At 41.5% G+C, this 18,547-nt stretch overlaps 1 protein-coding gene across 3 annotated transcripts in view; it reads right to left on the bottom strand.

The window, feature by feature from the left end:
• Positions 1-18,547, bottom strand: part of PLA2R1 (phospholipase A2 receptor 1) — a 206,411-nt gene that overhangs the window by 162,856 nt on the left and 25,008 nt on the right. For all 3 annotated transcript variants that reach the window (XM_033944554.1, XM_033944552.1, XM_033944553.1), the window contains exon 4: positions 3,859-4,023. In XM_033944554.1, the coding sequence (XP_033800445.1) occupies positions 3,859-4,023 (165 nt within the window). The remainder of the gene's footprint in view (positions 1-3,858; positions 4,024-18,547) is intronic.

The raw sequence follows: 18,547 nt of genomic DNA, 5'->3' as shown, positions 1-18,547 counted from the left end.
GACTCTCCCCTCCCACCCTCACTCACCGCCAAAACCACCACCGCCAAAGCCTCCTCGTTCTCGCCGGCTCACCCGCGCTTAAATTGAGAAAAGCACTGCACCGCGCTAACGCTGGCTTTGCCGTCTTCTGTCTATGTGGCCCGCCCTCTCTGACTACTTCCTGTTTCCGCTAGGGATGGCCGCAGTGGACAGAAGACGCTGAAGCCAGTGGTAGTGCGGTGAAGCGCTTTTCTCTCAATTTAAATGCGGCGGCTGGGAAGGGGGCGGCCGGGAAATGCTGCTTCTGCACAGGGAAGTGTGTGTGTGTGGGGGAAATGCTGCTTCTGAACAGGGAAGGCCAGTAATGCTGCTGTTGCACAGGGAAGTGTGTGTGTGGGGGAAATGCTGCTGTGTGGGGGAAAATACTGCTTCTGCACAGGGAAGGCCGGGAAATGCTGCTGCTGCACAGGGTAGTGTGTGTGTGTGGGGGGGAATGCTGCTGCTGCACAGGGAAGGGCAGGAAATGCTGCTGCTGCACAGGGAAGGGTGGGAGGGAAATGCTGCTGCTGCTGCAAAGGGAAGTGGAGGGGACGGAGAGGGAAAGGGGGCCTGGGAGCAATCTTGGTTTGCTTTGGGGAGGGGAGACAGGCAGGCTGCACAGGGTAGTGTGTGTGGGGGGGGGAATGCTGCTGCTGTTGCTGCACAGGGAAGGGCAGGAAATGCTGCTGCTGCACAGGGAAGGGTGGGAGGGAAATGCTGCTGCTGCTGCAAAGGGAAGTGGAGGGGACGGAGAGGGAAAGGGGGCCTGGGAGCAATCTTGGTTTGCTTTGGGGAGGGGAGACAGGCAGGCAGGCAGGCAGCGCATTAGAACGAAAGACAGACACACAAAAAGACAGCAGGCAGGAAGAGAGACAGAAAGAAAGTAAGACAAACAGACAGGGTGCCAGAGAGAGAACCAGAAAGAAAGACGGACAGACAGCGGGAGGGAGAAAGACAGAAAGAAAGAAAGGAAGAGAGAGACGGGGGCAGGGAGAGAACAGAAAGTAAGAAAGAAAGACAGACACACATATATTCTAGCACCCGTTAATGTAACGGGCTTAAACACTAGTAATTAAATAAAATGCATTCATGAAAATAGATAGATATTCCTTAAAAAAGTTCAACTGTAAAATCAATGTGCAAATATCCCGTCAATATTCTGAAACATCAGTTTACAAACTTTTCAAATAAATCAGTTTTCAATAGTTTCCTAAAAGACATTTATGAATAGGCCTGGGAAATAATAGAGCTTAACCATGAATCCATTTTATCTGCCTGAAAACCAAGCAATTTATCAAATAATCTCTTGTAACGACAAGGCTTAATAATCGGGAACACAAATAAGTATTGCCCTCAAGTTATTATTTTAGGTTTATATCTTTCAAAACAAGTGTATTCCAAATTCAAACAATATTAGTAACAGCAAGAGGGGGTCAAAGCCATGGTTTTTGACTTTTATTTGGTCTGCTCCATATCTCTGCTGGACTGGCTCTTGTTGAACGCCTGCCTATCTATCTATAGAGCTTACATGTCTATGTTACCCCAAGCTGTCACAAAGCCCAATATCATTTCCCAGCATTTAGATTTTATAAAAACATTTTAATCTGTACTACGAATGTATGGGAAAGAGGTGTCAGTTTAGCATTCAAGGGGCTAGCAAACAGTGGCGGATTAAAGGGGTAATTGTCCATTAATCCCTTCAGTGGAACACTGCTCATTCAAAGCTTTTCTAACACATTTAGTCATCCAGGGAAGCAGATCAACATGCTGTTTGTCTTTTTTGTCAGAGATGTCCCTTCCCCCTCTGAAATGAGAGCTGGATATCCATATTTTGGCCCCTCCCTAGCCCCACACAACACACAATCGGGCCACACCCCTTTCCCATAAGTGCATACTCCAGATTAAGATCAGATTAAGATGTTTTTATATAATCTAAATGCTGGTATACAGTTGCTGCATGAATTTTCATAAGAACCCCAAGAAAAATCATAATTATGATTTTCATACTGTGGTACAAGCATTAATTTTGAGTAGGGTAGACTACTGCAATGCATTGTATTTGGGGGTTGCACAAGTGGAGATGAAGGCGCTGCAGCAGCTTATTAATTCTGCAGAAAGGTGAATTACTGGTACGCCCAGAATGGCTCACATAACACCAATTTTAAAGCAGCCAATTCAACAAAGAGTGCACTATAAAATTCTGTTGATAGTACGGCAGATACTGTATCACGCATCCCCTAATGTTCTGCAAGGATTTTTTTGACATTTATCGTCCTGGAAGGTGTTTGAGGTCAGAACATAGTATGAAATGAAGTTTGAGTACTAGGATGATAATCTCTCATTCCCAAATTGGTTATACTATGGGCTCCTTTTACAAAGCCGAGCTAGGGCCTTAATGCGCAGAATAGCGCACGATAAATTGTCGTACACATTAGCCGCTACTGCCTCCTTTTGAGCAGGTGGTAGATTTCCGGCTAGCGCGCCGCGCTAATCCGGTGCGTGCATTAAAACCGCTAGCGCGGTTTTGTAAAAGGAGCCCTATGTTGTCAGTAGGGGGTGCTAAGCTTTGAACTGCTTTGCCAGGAGCTCTGCGCTTATGTGCAGTTAAGGTTAGGTTTCAAGAAACTGTTGAAAAAGCAGCTGTTTGTAAATGTTTTCTTATGATGAGATAATGTGTAAATGTTACTACCTGCTTAAGAACAAGCTCCGAACCACATAGGGAGGAGCGATGACAAATCGGCCGAAGCCTTGGGGCCAATCGGCTAGGTGTAGAGGGGGGAGGGGGAGGGGGGTAGGATAGATTAGGGGTGAGCGGAGGGGAGATCGCCCCTTTCGATCCGGCTTCACACGAGGCGGACGCGGCTTCCCTCCCGCTCACCCTCGACCAAAAAAAAAAAAAAAAAATCTCTTCACCTCTTGGCTCCCTCTCTGGCTCTGTGCCTGGAGGTGAGCGGGAGACGGCCGCGTCTTCGTGGCCCCAGCAGCCCAAGCGCTGTAAGGGGATCTGCGGGTAAGAGTGCTGGGGGGCTTGGACGGGGTTGGGCCACTGCACAGGTGGCCTGGAAGAGTTGCTGGCCCGTCTGTGCCGCGAACCTCTGTGGCCAGGAGTGCTGTTACAGCATGCACTCTCTCAGTCGAGGCATGCACGGCTCGAGCCGACGCGAGCGCATGGGCGAGGATCGGGATGGTCTTCGGCCTGTTAGCGCCAGCCAACTACTCCTGTGTGGCCCATCTCCTGCCGTGGCGAGGCGGCGGTTCGTGGCGCCGTCTCACCCACTGCGTCCGGCGGTGGGGAAAAGGGGGATTGGGGTCACCGTCCTCTGGCGGCCACGCGGCCGCGGGTTCCGACGGGGCCCATTGCTGTGTCCCAGCCGTTTGTAAATGTTTTCTTATGATGAGATAATGTGTAAATGTTACTACCTGCTTATGCTTTAATGCAATAGATTTTTTTGATTTATATGAGATGGTTTTGAAGAGCAAAGTGTTCTTCCTTTTATTTATTTATTTAAAACATTATTTTTATCCAAGGCAGCTCACAATATTATATACATATTTCAGGATTTGCACAACATAAAAATATCATACATCAGCAAAAATCACAAGATTATACCATCTCACCACTCATTTACTACATTACTTCAATCAAGCAGCACAAATCTAACAACCTGCAAAAAAAAAAAAATGATATTCAGAAAGTAAAATATTAACTCAAGGAGCAGAATAATAGCTTTTATTGAATATGTATGTTTTTATGTAAACCGTATAGGCCTTTTACGGTACATACATTTTTAAAAATAAATAATTAAACCTCTTGTTCATTGATGGCATTTGTCCACTTACCACTCACAAAGTTCTGCTCTTTCAAGTCTGTAATGCTTAACAAGTCACCACCCTGAGCATGGCATGATGCCCGTGCTTCACTCCAAGACAGGGAAGAGACAAGATTGAACTGGTAACAGACAGGCATCTCAGAGCTCCATTCCCAAAAGAAATTACAGCCTTCCTCTGGTTAGAATAAGGAAAAGAAACTTGATAAATGACAAAATAGCACAAAATTTGCAAGATTATCAAGAAATGTTTGCATATGTGTACGTCAACATGATTTCAGTAATAGCTCAAAATGAATTATATTCAGTTACAGTAGGTATTTTCCTGTCCATGGAGGCTTACAATCCAAGCTTGTACCTGAGGTAATACAGCAGTGCTGGGGGCCAAAGTGGACCCTGAAGGCCTCTGTGGCGGCCCTCATTATCATTCTGGATTTTTTCTGCTACTCTTTGCCTCTCTACTCAAGTTGAGAAAAAACTGCCTGCTTGAAGGACAACACATTTCTCAATAGATGAAGAATGCATTTTAAAATGACTACCTCCTTGATGATACCCTCAAAAACAAACTTGAAGGCGGGCTTGTAGGGCAGATGTCTCACGGTCTTGTGTGGGAAGATATTTGGTGGCTCTCCTTCTGCTCATTTGGGTCCAAAGTGGCCCTGACAAAAATTAGTGAAGACCACTGCAATAAAGGGTTAAGTGACTTGCCTAAGGTCACAGGGAGCAGCAGCAGAAATATTTGAACCCTGGTTGTCAGCCAGCTGCTTAAACCACTAGGTTACATCTTCCCTACTACCAACCCCCATCCCAGTATCACTACCTTCTCTTCTTACCCCCCTAGCAACCCCTGGGTACCACAACCTTCCCTTCCCTCCCACTCACTCCTGTGGCATCAGCACCTTCCCTTTCCCGTCTTGGGACCACCTGGCAACAGGATTCAGACCAGCTGCACTTCTTATCTGCTGTTGCTTCTTCTCTAGTGGCTTCCATCTGAAGTTGGGGCACTAAAATCTTGAAACCCCTGCTGGAACTGCATAGTTTCAATTTCAGAAGGAAGTCAATAGAAGAAGCTTCTTTTGATGGCTGAAAGGGATAACAGAGGAAAAAGGAGATCAAGACACCTACTAGTTAAGAGAGGTCATAAACTGTTGCCAAATTCTCTTTGGAAGCAGTAGAATTCCCATACCATACTACAGTAGTTCTCGACCCAGTCCTGGGGGCACATCCAGCCAGTTAGGTTTTGAGGCTATCCACAATGAATATGAATGAGAGATTTGCATACACTGCCTCCTTGGAATTTAAATCTCTCTCATGCATATGCATTATAGATATCATGGAAACCTGACTGGCTGGGTGTGCCCAGAGGACCGAGTTGAGATTATAGAGAGTGACATGGTAATGGTTACCATAGTAATTACTGCGGTATTGAGAAAATTTATTTAAAAGAACCCAGGAATATTGAGGTAACAGTAGACCGTTCTGCGGTAGTGTTGCAGGAATGAGAAATGATATAGTGGCTCTCACTGGGCCTAATTTAAAAGACCTGGTGGTCTAGTGGCTTCTTCAGGGGCATGAAAGAACCTCCCTCTTTCCTGCCCGCTGCCACTGCCCTGCCCAGTGACTCTGCTTCTTCAAATGACTGCCAAGGCTACCGCATGAAGTCTCAGCAGCCATTCTGAGTAAGTGGCGTATAAGCAGAACAGCAGCAGTGGTTCTTTCCTGCCCTCAAAGAAGTGGCAGAAGCACAAAGGAAGCATCTCTGCAGCTTCCAAGGCAAGACCGAGCACTTAAGTGGGTGAAGGGTAGTTTTAACTGGGTGGGTTGGAAGAGAAACAAAATGGTGATGGCGTGGTAGCAGTGAGGTAATCTGCTCCGTTCACTTTGCTATTTTCTACAGTATATTTCTTCTTACGGACCTGTGGGTCAGCGATGCACTATACTAAGCGCAAGGGCTTTTTTCGGGTGGATCCTTCCTCACCCCGGCAAGCTACTCTGGACAGATTCCTTACAAGCTCACCGGCCTGTTTGGAAGGAGGTGGTTTCCGAGCATTAACCCGGCGGAAGGAACTGCCACGGTTTTGGGATTGGAAATATCGTATCCCCTCCTGCAGCCCGACTTCCTCCTAATCCAGCATCAGAGGATGTAATGAGCATAAATGACGACAGCCGGAAGAGCATGATATCTTCGTGCAGTGAGGGATCCCACGAACTCACAGACGCCGAGAGTTCATAACAGATGGCGGAAGAGACCAATGTTTCTCATGTTACCTTGGAAAATGTTTGGCGAGTTCTGCAGAAGCTCGAGGTGGCCACTACGAAGTCTGCAGGTGATACCTCAACTATATTAGCTAAAACAGAAACTTTGTCTACTTTAATACAAAATATTCAAACTGAAACTAATGATAAATTTACTCAAATTGACGCAGAAATTTCTTCTATGCAGAAACTCTCAGGTTCCTTCATTAAAGAAAGGCAGTTTTTTCAAAGGAAAATCGAACAATTAGAAAATTATAATAGAAGGTTAAACCTATGAGTACTGAATTTTCCTAAGTCTACTGTTTTAACTCCCTTGGATATGTTTAAAAAATTTCTTATGGAAAACTTGAAATACACCATTGAGACTATTCCACCAATAAACAGAATTTACTATCTTCCTCACAAAAAAGTTGATTTACCTGCAAAGAGTGACCAGATTGATAAATCACAACTACAAGCATTTGACTTTAATAATATAACAGATATACTGGAAAATTCTCAAGAAACAATTGAATATAGAGGGACTCTGTTAATATCTTTTGTGTTTGTGCAGGACCTAAACTCTTTAATGAGAATTTTCTTTTGTCACTCACGTACCCTATTTTTGGTCAGAAGATCTGAGTTTTCCCAGTTGTTGTAAAGTCAACTCAAGAACGTAGAAAACTTTTTCTGTGTATGAGGGAAGAAGTAAGAAAAATAGGAACAATATTTTTGTTAAGCTATCCATGCAAATGTGTAATTCGATACACTGGTATTAAATATATATTCTTCGTACCGGAACAACTCCAAAGCTTCCTGGACATGAAAATAATAATTTAGGCTGCATAAAAAGGAACCACATTAAGCCTTTCTTTTCTTAAATAGTGATGATTAATTGAGAGCTCCTCATCTTTTCTTTTTTGTTTCTCCACTGTATTGAGGCCAAATAAGAGCTTAAAATAATTATGTTTAAAGATCTGATTTTCAATTTAAGTAATTTAATAATTATATTGTGTTAAACCTAAAAGAACACCTTTTGGTCTTTTAGGGGGAAATTTTTTTTTTTGTATTTTGTTGTTATTCAATGCTCTGATTTTCTGTAACAAGAGGTTATCTTGTGATGAGTTTGAAAAATCAATAAATATATAATAACTAGTTGTTTAGCCCGTTACATTAACGGGTGCTAGCAGCCCTTCTCCCTTACTTTTACCTCCTCTCTGTCCAGCAGCACCCCCACCCATTCCCTGCTCCACCTATATAGCAGTAGCCCTTCTCCTTTTATCTCCCCCTGTTCAGCATCACCCCATTTCCAGCTCCCCATATCCAGCAGTAGCTCTTCTCCTTTGCAGGAGCCCTTCTCCCTTCCTTTTACCTTCCCCCCCCCGTCTAGCAGCACCTCTTCCCTGATTCCCCTATCCAGAAGTAGGCCTCCCTTCCTGTTACCTCCCCCCTGTCCAGAATCACCTCTTCCCTGCTCCTCCTGTAATGCAGCACCCCCCTACCTGCTCCCCTTGTCCAGTCCGGTGATCTCCAGCCATCAGGCTGGCTCCTGCAGGGAGTCTAGTTCCTGTCCGGTCCCCGCCAGGCGTGCGAGCCTGATCCGCCCCCTCCCGACCTGCCGGGAGTATTTGAATTAGACCCGATGGTTCCTGTTGAGGGAAGCACTCCTCACCGGACTCAGCGGTGAACTCCAGCCATCGGGCCGACATCCGCCTTGTTTGTTTGTTTTTTTTAGTTGAAAGACGCGGCGGTGGCTCCTCTCATGATCCCCACCTGCGTCGGAAGTCCGACGCAGGCAGGGATCGTGAGAGTAGCCACCGCCGCGTCTTTCAAAGAATCGTAAGCCGCGCATGCGCACTTCCTATATGTCGCTACAGCTCACGGAAAACCAGCGCACACATAGGAAATGCGCATGTGCGGCCTAGCGTTTTATTATATTAGATAACTGGGTGGGTTGAGTGCATGTGGGTGGGGTATCTGTTTGGGATGAGAGGACTGGAGAGTAAACTGTGTGTACCTCTTGGCATCAGAGGCATTCAGACCCCCATCAGCCCATAATAACGTGGATCATAAGATAGTTGTCATTTTGGAGCCAGTTTGTTCTACAACTGAAAGTCTGGATATAGCTGTAACCTGCTGATGCCATTTTGTTGTGAAACAAGTGGCCCTCATCGGAGTTGGATTACTGACATAGTATAGTTTAGAGTATCAGTGGAAGCCTTTACAAATCTATTTTTGGAGAAATTTTCACCTGGAACTTTGGATACAAATAACAACATTATAGAATTTCAAGACAAGATGAAGTAATTTATCAAGGCCTGAGGATTTAACAGAGCAAAGTGATATTTTGGTGCTTTTAGTAATTTTCTGTGTACAGTTTTTATATTAACAGACATGGTAGTTTGGAACACTAATTATGAGAGTATATTCTAAGAGCCACATATTTTTTTTTCTAAGATAACCAGGTGATTTTTGGATACAAATTCTTTTCTCCTTGGTAAACAGAATTTTTTTGCTCTGTATCTTTTTCCTCCCAAAAGAAACCAATGATTATGAATAGGGTCTCCAAATATAAGCCATATACAATCTATGGTGTAGCCTATGAAACTCTGAAGTTAAAGTTGGTTGTTTAAATTGTGAATTTCTACAGCAGTCTCTTAGGCATCCACTGTATATACAGCAAACTATTTTTGTTATTTTATATGTGAGAAGTTTGCTCCCTTGTATATTTCTTTGATTATTAGTATTCAAAACCCTTGATACTAACGAACCCCAATTTATCAATAAAGCACTTATTCCTTATAGTACATCGCGTTCCCTTCAGTCTACTAACCAAAAACTCTTAGTGGTTCCCTCCCTAAAAATTATTGGAACTCGACGACAAGATATGTTCTCGGTGATGGCCCCACAACTTTGGAACACTTTACCTCAGCAATTGAGAGAGGAAAATAATTTGAGTCATCTTAAAAGTAATTTAAAAAGTTTTAATTTTAAAGACGCCTTCAATCTATAAATTTTATATTACCTTCCAGGTTTTCACCTTCCCCCTCCTAATGTTTTTTTTCCATTTATGGTTCTCTTCTGAACCCTAAAAATATTGAATTGTAGTTCTGCCCTTTTTTTTTTTTTTTACCTAGTGTCTCGGTTGGTCTGTATGTCTGTTGGTCTTAACTATTGTTTTAAAAATTTTTAAGCATTATGTTAAAATAAATGTTTTTTTTTTTCTCTATGTTTTAATTCGCTTAGTAAAAATTAAATTAAGCGACTCATCAAATTAAAATAAAACTTGAAACTTAATTAGTTGAAAGTACACAATTTAGAGAGGTGCATTATAAGATCCTGCATTACTGCATCCCAGTTGGGGAGTAGGCAGAGTTAGATGGAGGCATAAGCAAACTAGGCATGTGTGTTGGACCCAAAAGTTTAGGGGTGGCCCTGTCAGATGTGTTCAGGATTCAGAAGGCTAGGATTGTCTTGTAAACAAGACTAAGAATGTTATAATGCTCAATGTTGCAACCTCCCCTTGAGTATTGAGCAGTTCTGGTCTCCTTATCTCGAAAGATACAGCGGCACTAGAAAAGGTTCAAAGAATGACCAAGATGATAAAGGGGATGGAATTCCTCTCGTATGAAGAAAGACTAAAGAGCTTCAGCTTGGAAAAGAGACGGCTGAGGGGAGATATGATCAAAGTCTACAAAATCCTGAGTGGTGTAGAATGAGTACAAGTGGATTTTTTACTAAATCAAGATTTACAAAGAGAGCGCGCTAAACGCTAACACATGCATGTTAGTCTATGGACGCGTTAGCATTTAGCGCGCGCTAATCAGTTAGCACACCTTAGTAAAAAAGGGGGTAGGTGACACTCGATGAAGTTAGAGTAATACTTTTAAAACCAATAGGAGGAAATATTTTTTCACTCAGAGAATAGTTAAGTTCTGGAATGTGTGGCCAGAGGATGTGGTAAGAGCAGTTAATATAGCTGGTTAAAAAAAAATGTTTGGACAAGTTCCTGGAGGAAAAGTCCATAAACTGCTGTTGAGATAGACATGGGAGAAGTCACTGCTTGTCCTGGATCGGTGGCATGGAATGCTGCTACTATTTGGGTTTTTGCCAGGTGCTTGTGACTTGGATTGGCCTCCATGAAGACGGGATACTGGGCTAGATGGACTATTGGTCTGATCCAGTAAGGCTCGTGTTATGTTTTTTCTCAAAGCCAGAAAGATATCCCATGAAGTGTGTGGCCCATGAAACTGCATAAAATCTTCCTTTCTGCTTTGAGCGGAGAAGAAAACTAAGACTGAAGGGATGGTGAGGGGACGAGGTGAAAAAATTGGGACAGTGAGGGGATGGGGTTACGAAATGTGCTTCACTGCTGTGATGGGGTGAGAATGGGGAAAAAAAATTTTGTCATGGGAATGGGGATGAATCTTTGTCCCTACACCACTCTAGTTGAGAACCACTGTCATACTAGCATGCTTCAACACATCTGTTGGGTCATCTACCGTAGAGGCAGATAGTGCTACAACACCATTTTACATTCAAAATACTGACATTTTTGTACACTTTTGTCCTGCAATTTTCCAGGCTTATTGTGAGCAGTGTGCAGCTAGATGCCCTCTGACCTATGTTCCCTGTATACTGAGAACGTGAGCAATCACTCGTACATTTCTGGAGCAATCGCTCCCAGATTTTACATGGTCACTCACATAGTAACATAGTAACATAGTAGATGACGGCAGATAAAGACCCGAATGGTCCATCCAGTCTGCCCAACCTGATTCAATTTAAATTTTTTTTTTTTTTCTTCTTAGCTATTTCTGGGCGAGAATCCAAAGCTTTTCCCGGTACTGTGCTTGGGTTCCAACTGCCGAAATCTCTGTTAAGACTTACTCCAGCCCATCTACACCCTCCCAGCCATTGAAGCCCTCCCCTGCCCATCCTCCTCCAAATGGCCATGCACAGACACAGACCGTACAAGTCTGCCCAGTAACTGGCCTAGTTCAATCTTTAATATTATTTTCTGATTCTAAATCTTCTGTGTTCATCCCACGCTTCTTTGAACTCAGTCACAGTTTTACTCTCCACCACCTCTCTCGGGAGCGCATTCCAGGCATCCACCACCCTCTCCGTAAAGTAGAATTTCCTAACATTGCCCCTGAATCTACCACCCCTCAACCTCAAATTATGTCCTCTGGTTTTACCATTTTCCTTTCTCTGGAAAAGATTTTGTTCTACGTTAATACCCTTTAAGTATTTGAACGTCTGAATCATATCTCCCCTGTCTCTCCTTTCCTCTAGGGTATACATATTCAGGGCTTCCAGTCTCTCCTCATACGTCTTCTGGCGCAAGCCTCCTATCATTTTCGTCGCCCTCCTCTGGACCGCCTCAAGTCTTCTTACGTCTTTCGCCAGATACGGTCTCCAAAACTGAACACAATACTCCAAGTGGGGCCTCACCAATGACCTGTACAGGGGCATCAACACCTTCTTCCTTCTACTGACTACGCCTCTCTTTATACAGCCCAGAATCCTTCTGGCAGCAGCCACTGCCTTGTCACACTGTTTTTTCGCCTTTAGATCTTCGGACACTATCACCCCAAGGTCCCTCTCCCCGTCCGTGCATATCAGCTTCTCTCCTCCCAGCATATACGGTTCCTTCCTATTATTAATCCCCAAATGCATTACTCTGCATTTCTTTGCATTGAATTTTAGTTGCCAGTCTCACTTCCAGTCTTGCGATAACCATTGTTCATAATGTAACAGAAAATTTTGTCGCTCGTGTCAACTAAGCCCTTTGGTCACGAAGAAAAAAAATTTTGCTTACGGCAAGTCAGTCTTTAGAGAGAACACAGCCTATCAGATATCAGTGCAGAGGCATGCTAAGGTTTGGAGCAGTGATGGGGAGGCATGAGGCGTTTTCATGGAGAATCCCTGAGAACACTACAGTTATTAAACAAGATAAAATAAAAATTAGGAACACTATACTCTGGGACAACTTTTCTGCCTCACTAAACTTTCCTAGCCTAGGAAGCTGAACTTGAAAGGTCATTCTTTCTTATCTATAGTTACCAAGTTCTCTCTTAACCTTTCAAGTGTTCCTGCCTCTCACTAAGCAAGCATCGATTTATAAGAAGCTGGAAAATGTAACAGGATGGGTTACAGCAACCCGTCTGCCAGGGTCACACAGGTACAAGCTGTCACTGAATCTGAAATGGCTTGCAGACTCCCTGGATTTCCGTTTAAGGATCATCATTAAAAGCAAGTCATGCCAACATACAGGCACAAACCCACAAGCGACATTTGCTGAACTCGGTCACATTCGCCACTTGATTTCTCCTCCAAATTATAATTTAAACTATCATTGGCAAGCAACAATTGCTACAAAAGCAGATGGTCCCCTGTCAAGACCAACAGATTCAGCTCTTTAGGAGTTGTGCTGATTGACAGCACACGTTTTGAAACACACTGGAATAATTCTGAATCCGTGTAACCAGGTAGTGACAGATGCCTTCAGTCTGTGTTTGAAAGTGAGTAATTGTCACTTGCTCTAAAATGTTGAGTTTCTTCATACGCCCACTTTTCTTTCTTCATAAGATGCTTTCTCATTGCTTTCTTAATTGTATGTATGTATGGGAAGCCTCTGCCCTGCTATGATCTATTATTCTGGAATTTTTTTTTCCCAAGACATCTTGAGAAAAAAAGGATTTTGCAGGAATTTTTTAGCCAAAGCCAGATTTTAATTCTCTGAGGGTTTTTTTTTTTCTAAATCCTAATGCAAGAAAAACAAGAAAGATGGTTCATTTTTGTTTAGCTTTTCCTTGGTTTTTCTAATACCATATTTCCCCCCAAATAAGACAGTGTCATATTAATTTTGGGTCCAAAAATGCATTAGGTCTTATTTTCAGGGGATGTCTTATTTTTTTTCATGTACAACAATCATCTCTCCCTTCCTCTCCTCCACCCCATTTCTTCATCGCCCCTCTCATGTACAGCATCTTTCCTCCCCTCTCACCCATCCCCTTGTGCAGCAGATCCCCAAAGAGCCTCCCACCGTGAGACTGGCATACCTCCGCTCCAAAGCCTCCAAAAACAGGAGCAGTGGGGGGTTGCTGAATCGATGAGTCCAATTTTTTCACCAAATTAGGCAACATTAGTGTCAGGGATGGAGTCAGGGAGTATCGGGGACATCTGTGTGTGTGTGTGGGTGGGGGAGGCTTCAGGAGTCAATCATAACTAAGGCTTATTTTGTAGGAGGGCTTATATTAGGAGCACTTTAAAAATCATGTTAGGGCTTATTTTCAGGATAGGTGTTATTTTGGGGGAAACAGGGTAAATTTTATCCTTTAAAACCCCTTCTTTTACGAACACATAGCGTGGGTTTTAGCACCAGTAACTGCTCCGACGCTTAAAATCACGCTATGCATTCGTAAAAGGGGGGGGTAAGTTAGGGCCAATGCCTTTTATTTAATTCACCAGTACTGATTGTGCTTTTATATTGTTTTGTATAATGATTATTCCTAACTATCCAACTTATTGTCTTTAAAGCCCTCTTTTACTAAGCCACAGTAGAGATTTCTACCGTGGCCCCGACCACTATAGGCTCCAACGCGGCTTAGTAAAAGGTGGGGCAAATGTTACAACACTGAGCATAAAAATTAATAAATAATTACTCAAGTTACACTTTGTACTGTAATGTATAATCAATACTTTTCATTGCACTTATTTCCTGTGTTTGTTGCTACTGTGATCTGCTTTGAGCTGATATGGCAATTGCAGAATATAAATCTAACTACAGTATAAATAAATAAAAATAAGATTACTTCCAGGTACAGATTTATCAAAACTAAACCGCTCCCAAATCTAGTGGTTAGAACTGCTGTATCATCACTCTTAAGGTTGCAGGTTCGATCCTAGCACCACTCCTTCTGACCCTGGGCAAGTCACTTAACCCTCCACTCTCCCAGGGACTATAGTTAGATTGTGAGCCCACTAGGACAGATAAGTACTCAATTAGACTGTGAACGACTCAGATGGCTGTGTCGGGGGGGGGGGGGGAGGGGGGTATATCAAATACAAAATAAACTTGGAACCTTGATTTTAAGTCTATCATTTCATCAGATAAAGAACCATATTCAAAGAATGTTTGTCCAGCTGACTTTTGGTGTAAGCTAGGCATTCCCCCCAACATTTTAAATTTTCCCCTTCTCATTAAATACATTTTGTGTGAACAACTCATTGACTGAACAAAATTTAACAAGCCTAAATAAATCAATATTCAAAAGCATAACTGGCTAGCCAGTCAGATAGCTCAGGTCACCCAAATAGCAGGCCAACAGTTAACTGGACAACTTTATTTGATTAAGTTTACTGTTTGATTCCTTTTTATTGGATAAGAAGTCTTACAACCACAGCATAAATTTCTAAAATGTTCCATAAAAAGACAAAGTACCAAATGTGGCATAAACAAGTTCACTCAAATCTTACCCAAGTTTTACCACACCCTGAAATCCCTAACCCTAGTTCAACCCAAATCTCATGAACATCTTGAGCTTACAAGACTGCGGATCAGCACAAGTACATTATCATGCAAGATCTTGTCTGACATGCCTTCTCTACTAGGCTGATGCTGAGTCGATGCCTTTCAACATAATTTTTTAAAAAGGTGTACATTTCTCAAAATTTAAGAGATTCATCTCATAGCTCTAAAATTAATTTTTCTATTACAAAGTGTCCCAAGGTTTAGTGATCCAGTCCAACAGCGTTGAGGGCGAGCTCTTCTTTCAGTATCTTGGGGCAGATCAAGCTACTACAAAGTAAACTCTGAGTTAGGGATAAATGTGATTGGAAATGAGGATAAATGGTCCTCTAGAAGAAATAGAGATATCTGAAGGAATTTGTGCTCCAATCCCAACAGATATTGTGTTCCAAACTGCCTCCCAAAACAAACAAACATGGGGCAGTCATGGTACATTTGAATCAGATCTCCAATCTGGTATATTGTCAACAACACAAAAATGACTTATTAGGGGTAACATATATACATATTAAAATCTTTTGTCTATGTAGTGACTAGGCTCAGCTGGATTGAGCATTTGAAATGATATGCTCAAATTAAACAGCAACAGTCGCAGGGTTTTTCTGACGATGATAATAGCAGGAAAGCCGGATGCAAGCGTTTATGGAATACATACTTGACTCATCTTTGTATGTCTAAGAATTGATTATTTAGTATGGCTGAGTGGTGCAGTACCATCCAGGAGGGGGGGGGGAGGGATAAGGATGGGTTCAATATTCGAAAACATGGGACTAGGGGGTACTAACTCTGGATACTGGATACTGGATTTAAGCGACTTTAAAAAGAATTTAAAATGTTTTTTATTCAAGGATGCTTTTAATGTTTAACTTCTGAATTACTTATGAGCTCCTCTTACATGTAAATATATTTTACATTACTCATAAACTTATTAGTCTACTATATATTTGTTAAGTAAATTTCTCAATTTTATTATTTTATAATTTTATATTTCATATGTCATTTCCTATTTAGTATCATGTTGTTTTTATTTACTGTATAAATTGTTAATTTTATATTATTTCATGTTATTTACTATTTTAGTATCATGTTTACTCATACATTGTAATTCGCTTAGAAATAATTTTAATTAAGCGATTAATCAAATATAAATAAAACTTGAAATTGAAGATGAGGGATGAGTTTTTCCTTATCGTTGTTCTGTTGTCCAGGATGATTTGTAAGGCATCGTGTAGTGCCTCTTTTTCATTAATAAAAATATTCAACAACAAAAAAGAATGCAACATCCTGTTCTCCATATAATTATGTAATTTCATTAGGAGGAGACCCCCGTAGGTAAAGCAATGAATACCTAACTATATACTTCTGGACTTTAACTCCCAGATTCTAGGATAAGCAGCATAAAATAGTTTTACGGTTTGGGGGATCTTGCCAGGTACTTCTCATCTGGATTAGCCAGTGGGCTTGATGGACCTTCAGCCTGTCCTAGTATGGCAACTCTTATGTTCTTAGGATTCTATAAAGTTGCACACTAGTTGGAATGTGGGTGCTCAAATTTGGGTGTGGATGTTATCAATTAGTGCCAGTTGCATACCTAACTTAATTATTAAATTAGGCACCAATTGACCTTAAATACTAATAACACTGGCCGACACTTATTTTGGCACCTCAAATGTTAGACCTGTTTCTGGGTATATTTGACCCGTTGATTCAAAAGATGGCACCAGTTTTCTCCTATCAGCTCTAGTTTCTGAGATATAGAACATGTGCCATATATCACTTTTCACTCTGCTCGTCCATTAAAAATCCAGGATATTTTAATGTAGTGTTTAAATAAAATATCTTTTAAGCATGAAGGAAACCTATTAAACTCAGAAGTAACCTCAGAAAAAAACATTTTCATGGAAAGGGTACTTAACGTGTGGAATGGCCTCCCAGTGGATGTGATGAAAACAAAAAGTGTATCTGAATTCAAGAAAGTTCGAGTCAAGTATGTTGGATCTCTAAGGGAAAGGAGGAGATAGTAGATGGTTTGATAAGACTATATGGTTAGGCAGATAAGACCATATGGCCTATATTTCTAGGAATACTAATGCTGCACAATGAACACCATTTCTACAACGGCTTCTATACACCAAGGTACCATTATAGAATACTAGTGTAAACAAACTGGCGAGCCAAAATTTAGCTGCAGGTGTAAATGGGCGCATCTAACTGTACCATTCAAAACACATAACTTACAGTATTCTATAAGCTGCACATATATGTTGGAGACGTGCTCGCACCTAGCCCATGCAGCTCATGAGCTACCTTATAGCATATGCATGCATAAGTGGTGCATAAATGCTTTTCTGCACATGCCCAGTAACAGAATTGCCTTTTTCCTATAGCTCTTTTCCACTCTAATCATATCTTCTTGAGCACATAAGGCAGACAGAAGGATCTTCCACATTTGTTCTCATGTGTTTCATCAACTGCTTCCCAATTTAATGAGGTTCTTTTCAACTGTTTGGTGCCATATCTGCCTTGGCCTTCCAGGACCTCTCTGCCCTTTATGGTTTACCTTGCGATGCGCTATACTTCCATTCTTTGCAGACGCCTAAACTATCTGAGTTGCTAATGTTTTATCATCTTACTAACTGGTGGCTATTTGTCTCTCTTATCTCTTTGGTTTTAACCTTTACACTTGATATGAAGGATTATTCTTATGCTGTGTGAATCAAAACCATCTAGCTTGGTTTTGGAGATTTTGTGTGGCTATGTTTCTCCACTGTATAACAGGTGGATATCACAGTGCTATTATATACATGCGTCTTCATTCAAGATTTTAGCTTATTATTGACTCAGATCTTACACAATATGTTCCTGACTGATGCTGCTTTCACCTATTTAAATTTAAATTTCTTTTTCAGTGTCATCTTCAGTTACCAGACTTTTGAAATAGGGTGGATTCTAGTCTTTTTCTTTTTTTCCAAATATGTTTTTTTCTTTTTTCAATAATAATACATCAAATTTACACAAAATAATAATAGTAATCATTACAAAGAAAAACAACATAATACAAAACAGAATACTCAGCTGTAAACTTCCAATTCAGAGATAAATAGGTGTCATGTGAGATTTCCAATTCAATTCTTACAGAAATCATCAAAGGGGGGGGCCCATTTCCTAGTAAAATGAGCAATATTGTATCATTTCAATGCTATTATTTCTTCTAATTATACACAGATGATTACACCATTCGTGAAAATTAAGTTTAGAATTATCCTTCCATGTAATGTGATGAATAGGTAGAGCAGGGGTGGGCAACTCCGGTCCTCAAGGGCTGTAATCCAGTTGGGTTTTCAGGATTTCTCCAATGAATATGCATGAGATCTATTTGCATGCACTGCTCGCGGACCGGAGTTGCTCATCCCTAAGCTAAAGCCATCATAGTGTCAAATATTTTGATGAATGGTGATAGAATCGCGATATCTGGGTTTGAAGAGCGCAATATGATGGATTTATAGGAGATAGATACATTGTTATCCATTTGAGTTATAGAGAGAATTCTGGTCCATATGCTCAACCAGTATATTTGTAAGTTTCATAAGGGAGATATAAGAGAGTACCAGGTTACGTATGGCAAGACCAACAGAACCCTGAAGAAACTGAATGTGAAATCTTGGCAATTTTAGTAGGGGTCCAATAGACCCCCATGCCAAGTAAAATAAAATGTAGATTGACAGATTGATGCTGACATAGTGAGTCGAGCTGATAGTCTTGTTCTAGTTCAACTTCTTTTAATTTGATCAATGTGTTGTCTGCTATGTTTATACCTTTAAAATTACTTTATCCTGCAGTTCTTTCAGCAGCTCCATGTTCAGCATGTCTTAGACCTCTTGTTTCAAATTCACTTGAAATGGTCACGTTCTTCATCCATGAGTATTCAAAT

This window comes from Geotrypetes seraphini, chromosome 5 (assembly GCF_902459505.1).
Source record: "Geotrypetes seraphini chromosome 5, aGeoSer1.1, whole genome shotgun sequence".
Lineage (NCBI taxonomy): Eukaryota > Metazoa > Chordata > Amphibia > Gymnophiona > Dermophiidae > Geotrypetes > Geotrypetes seraphini.
The sequence above is the reverse complement of the archived record's forward strand: the minus strand, read 5'-3'. Positions and strand labels throughout refer to the sequence as shown.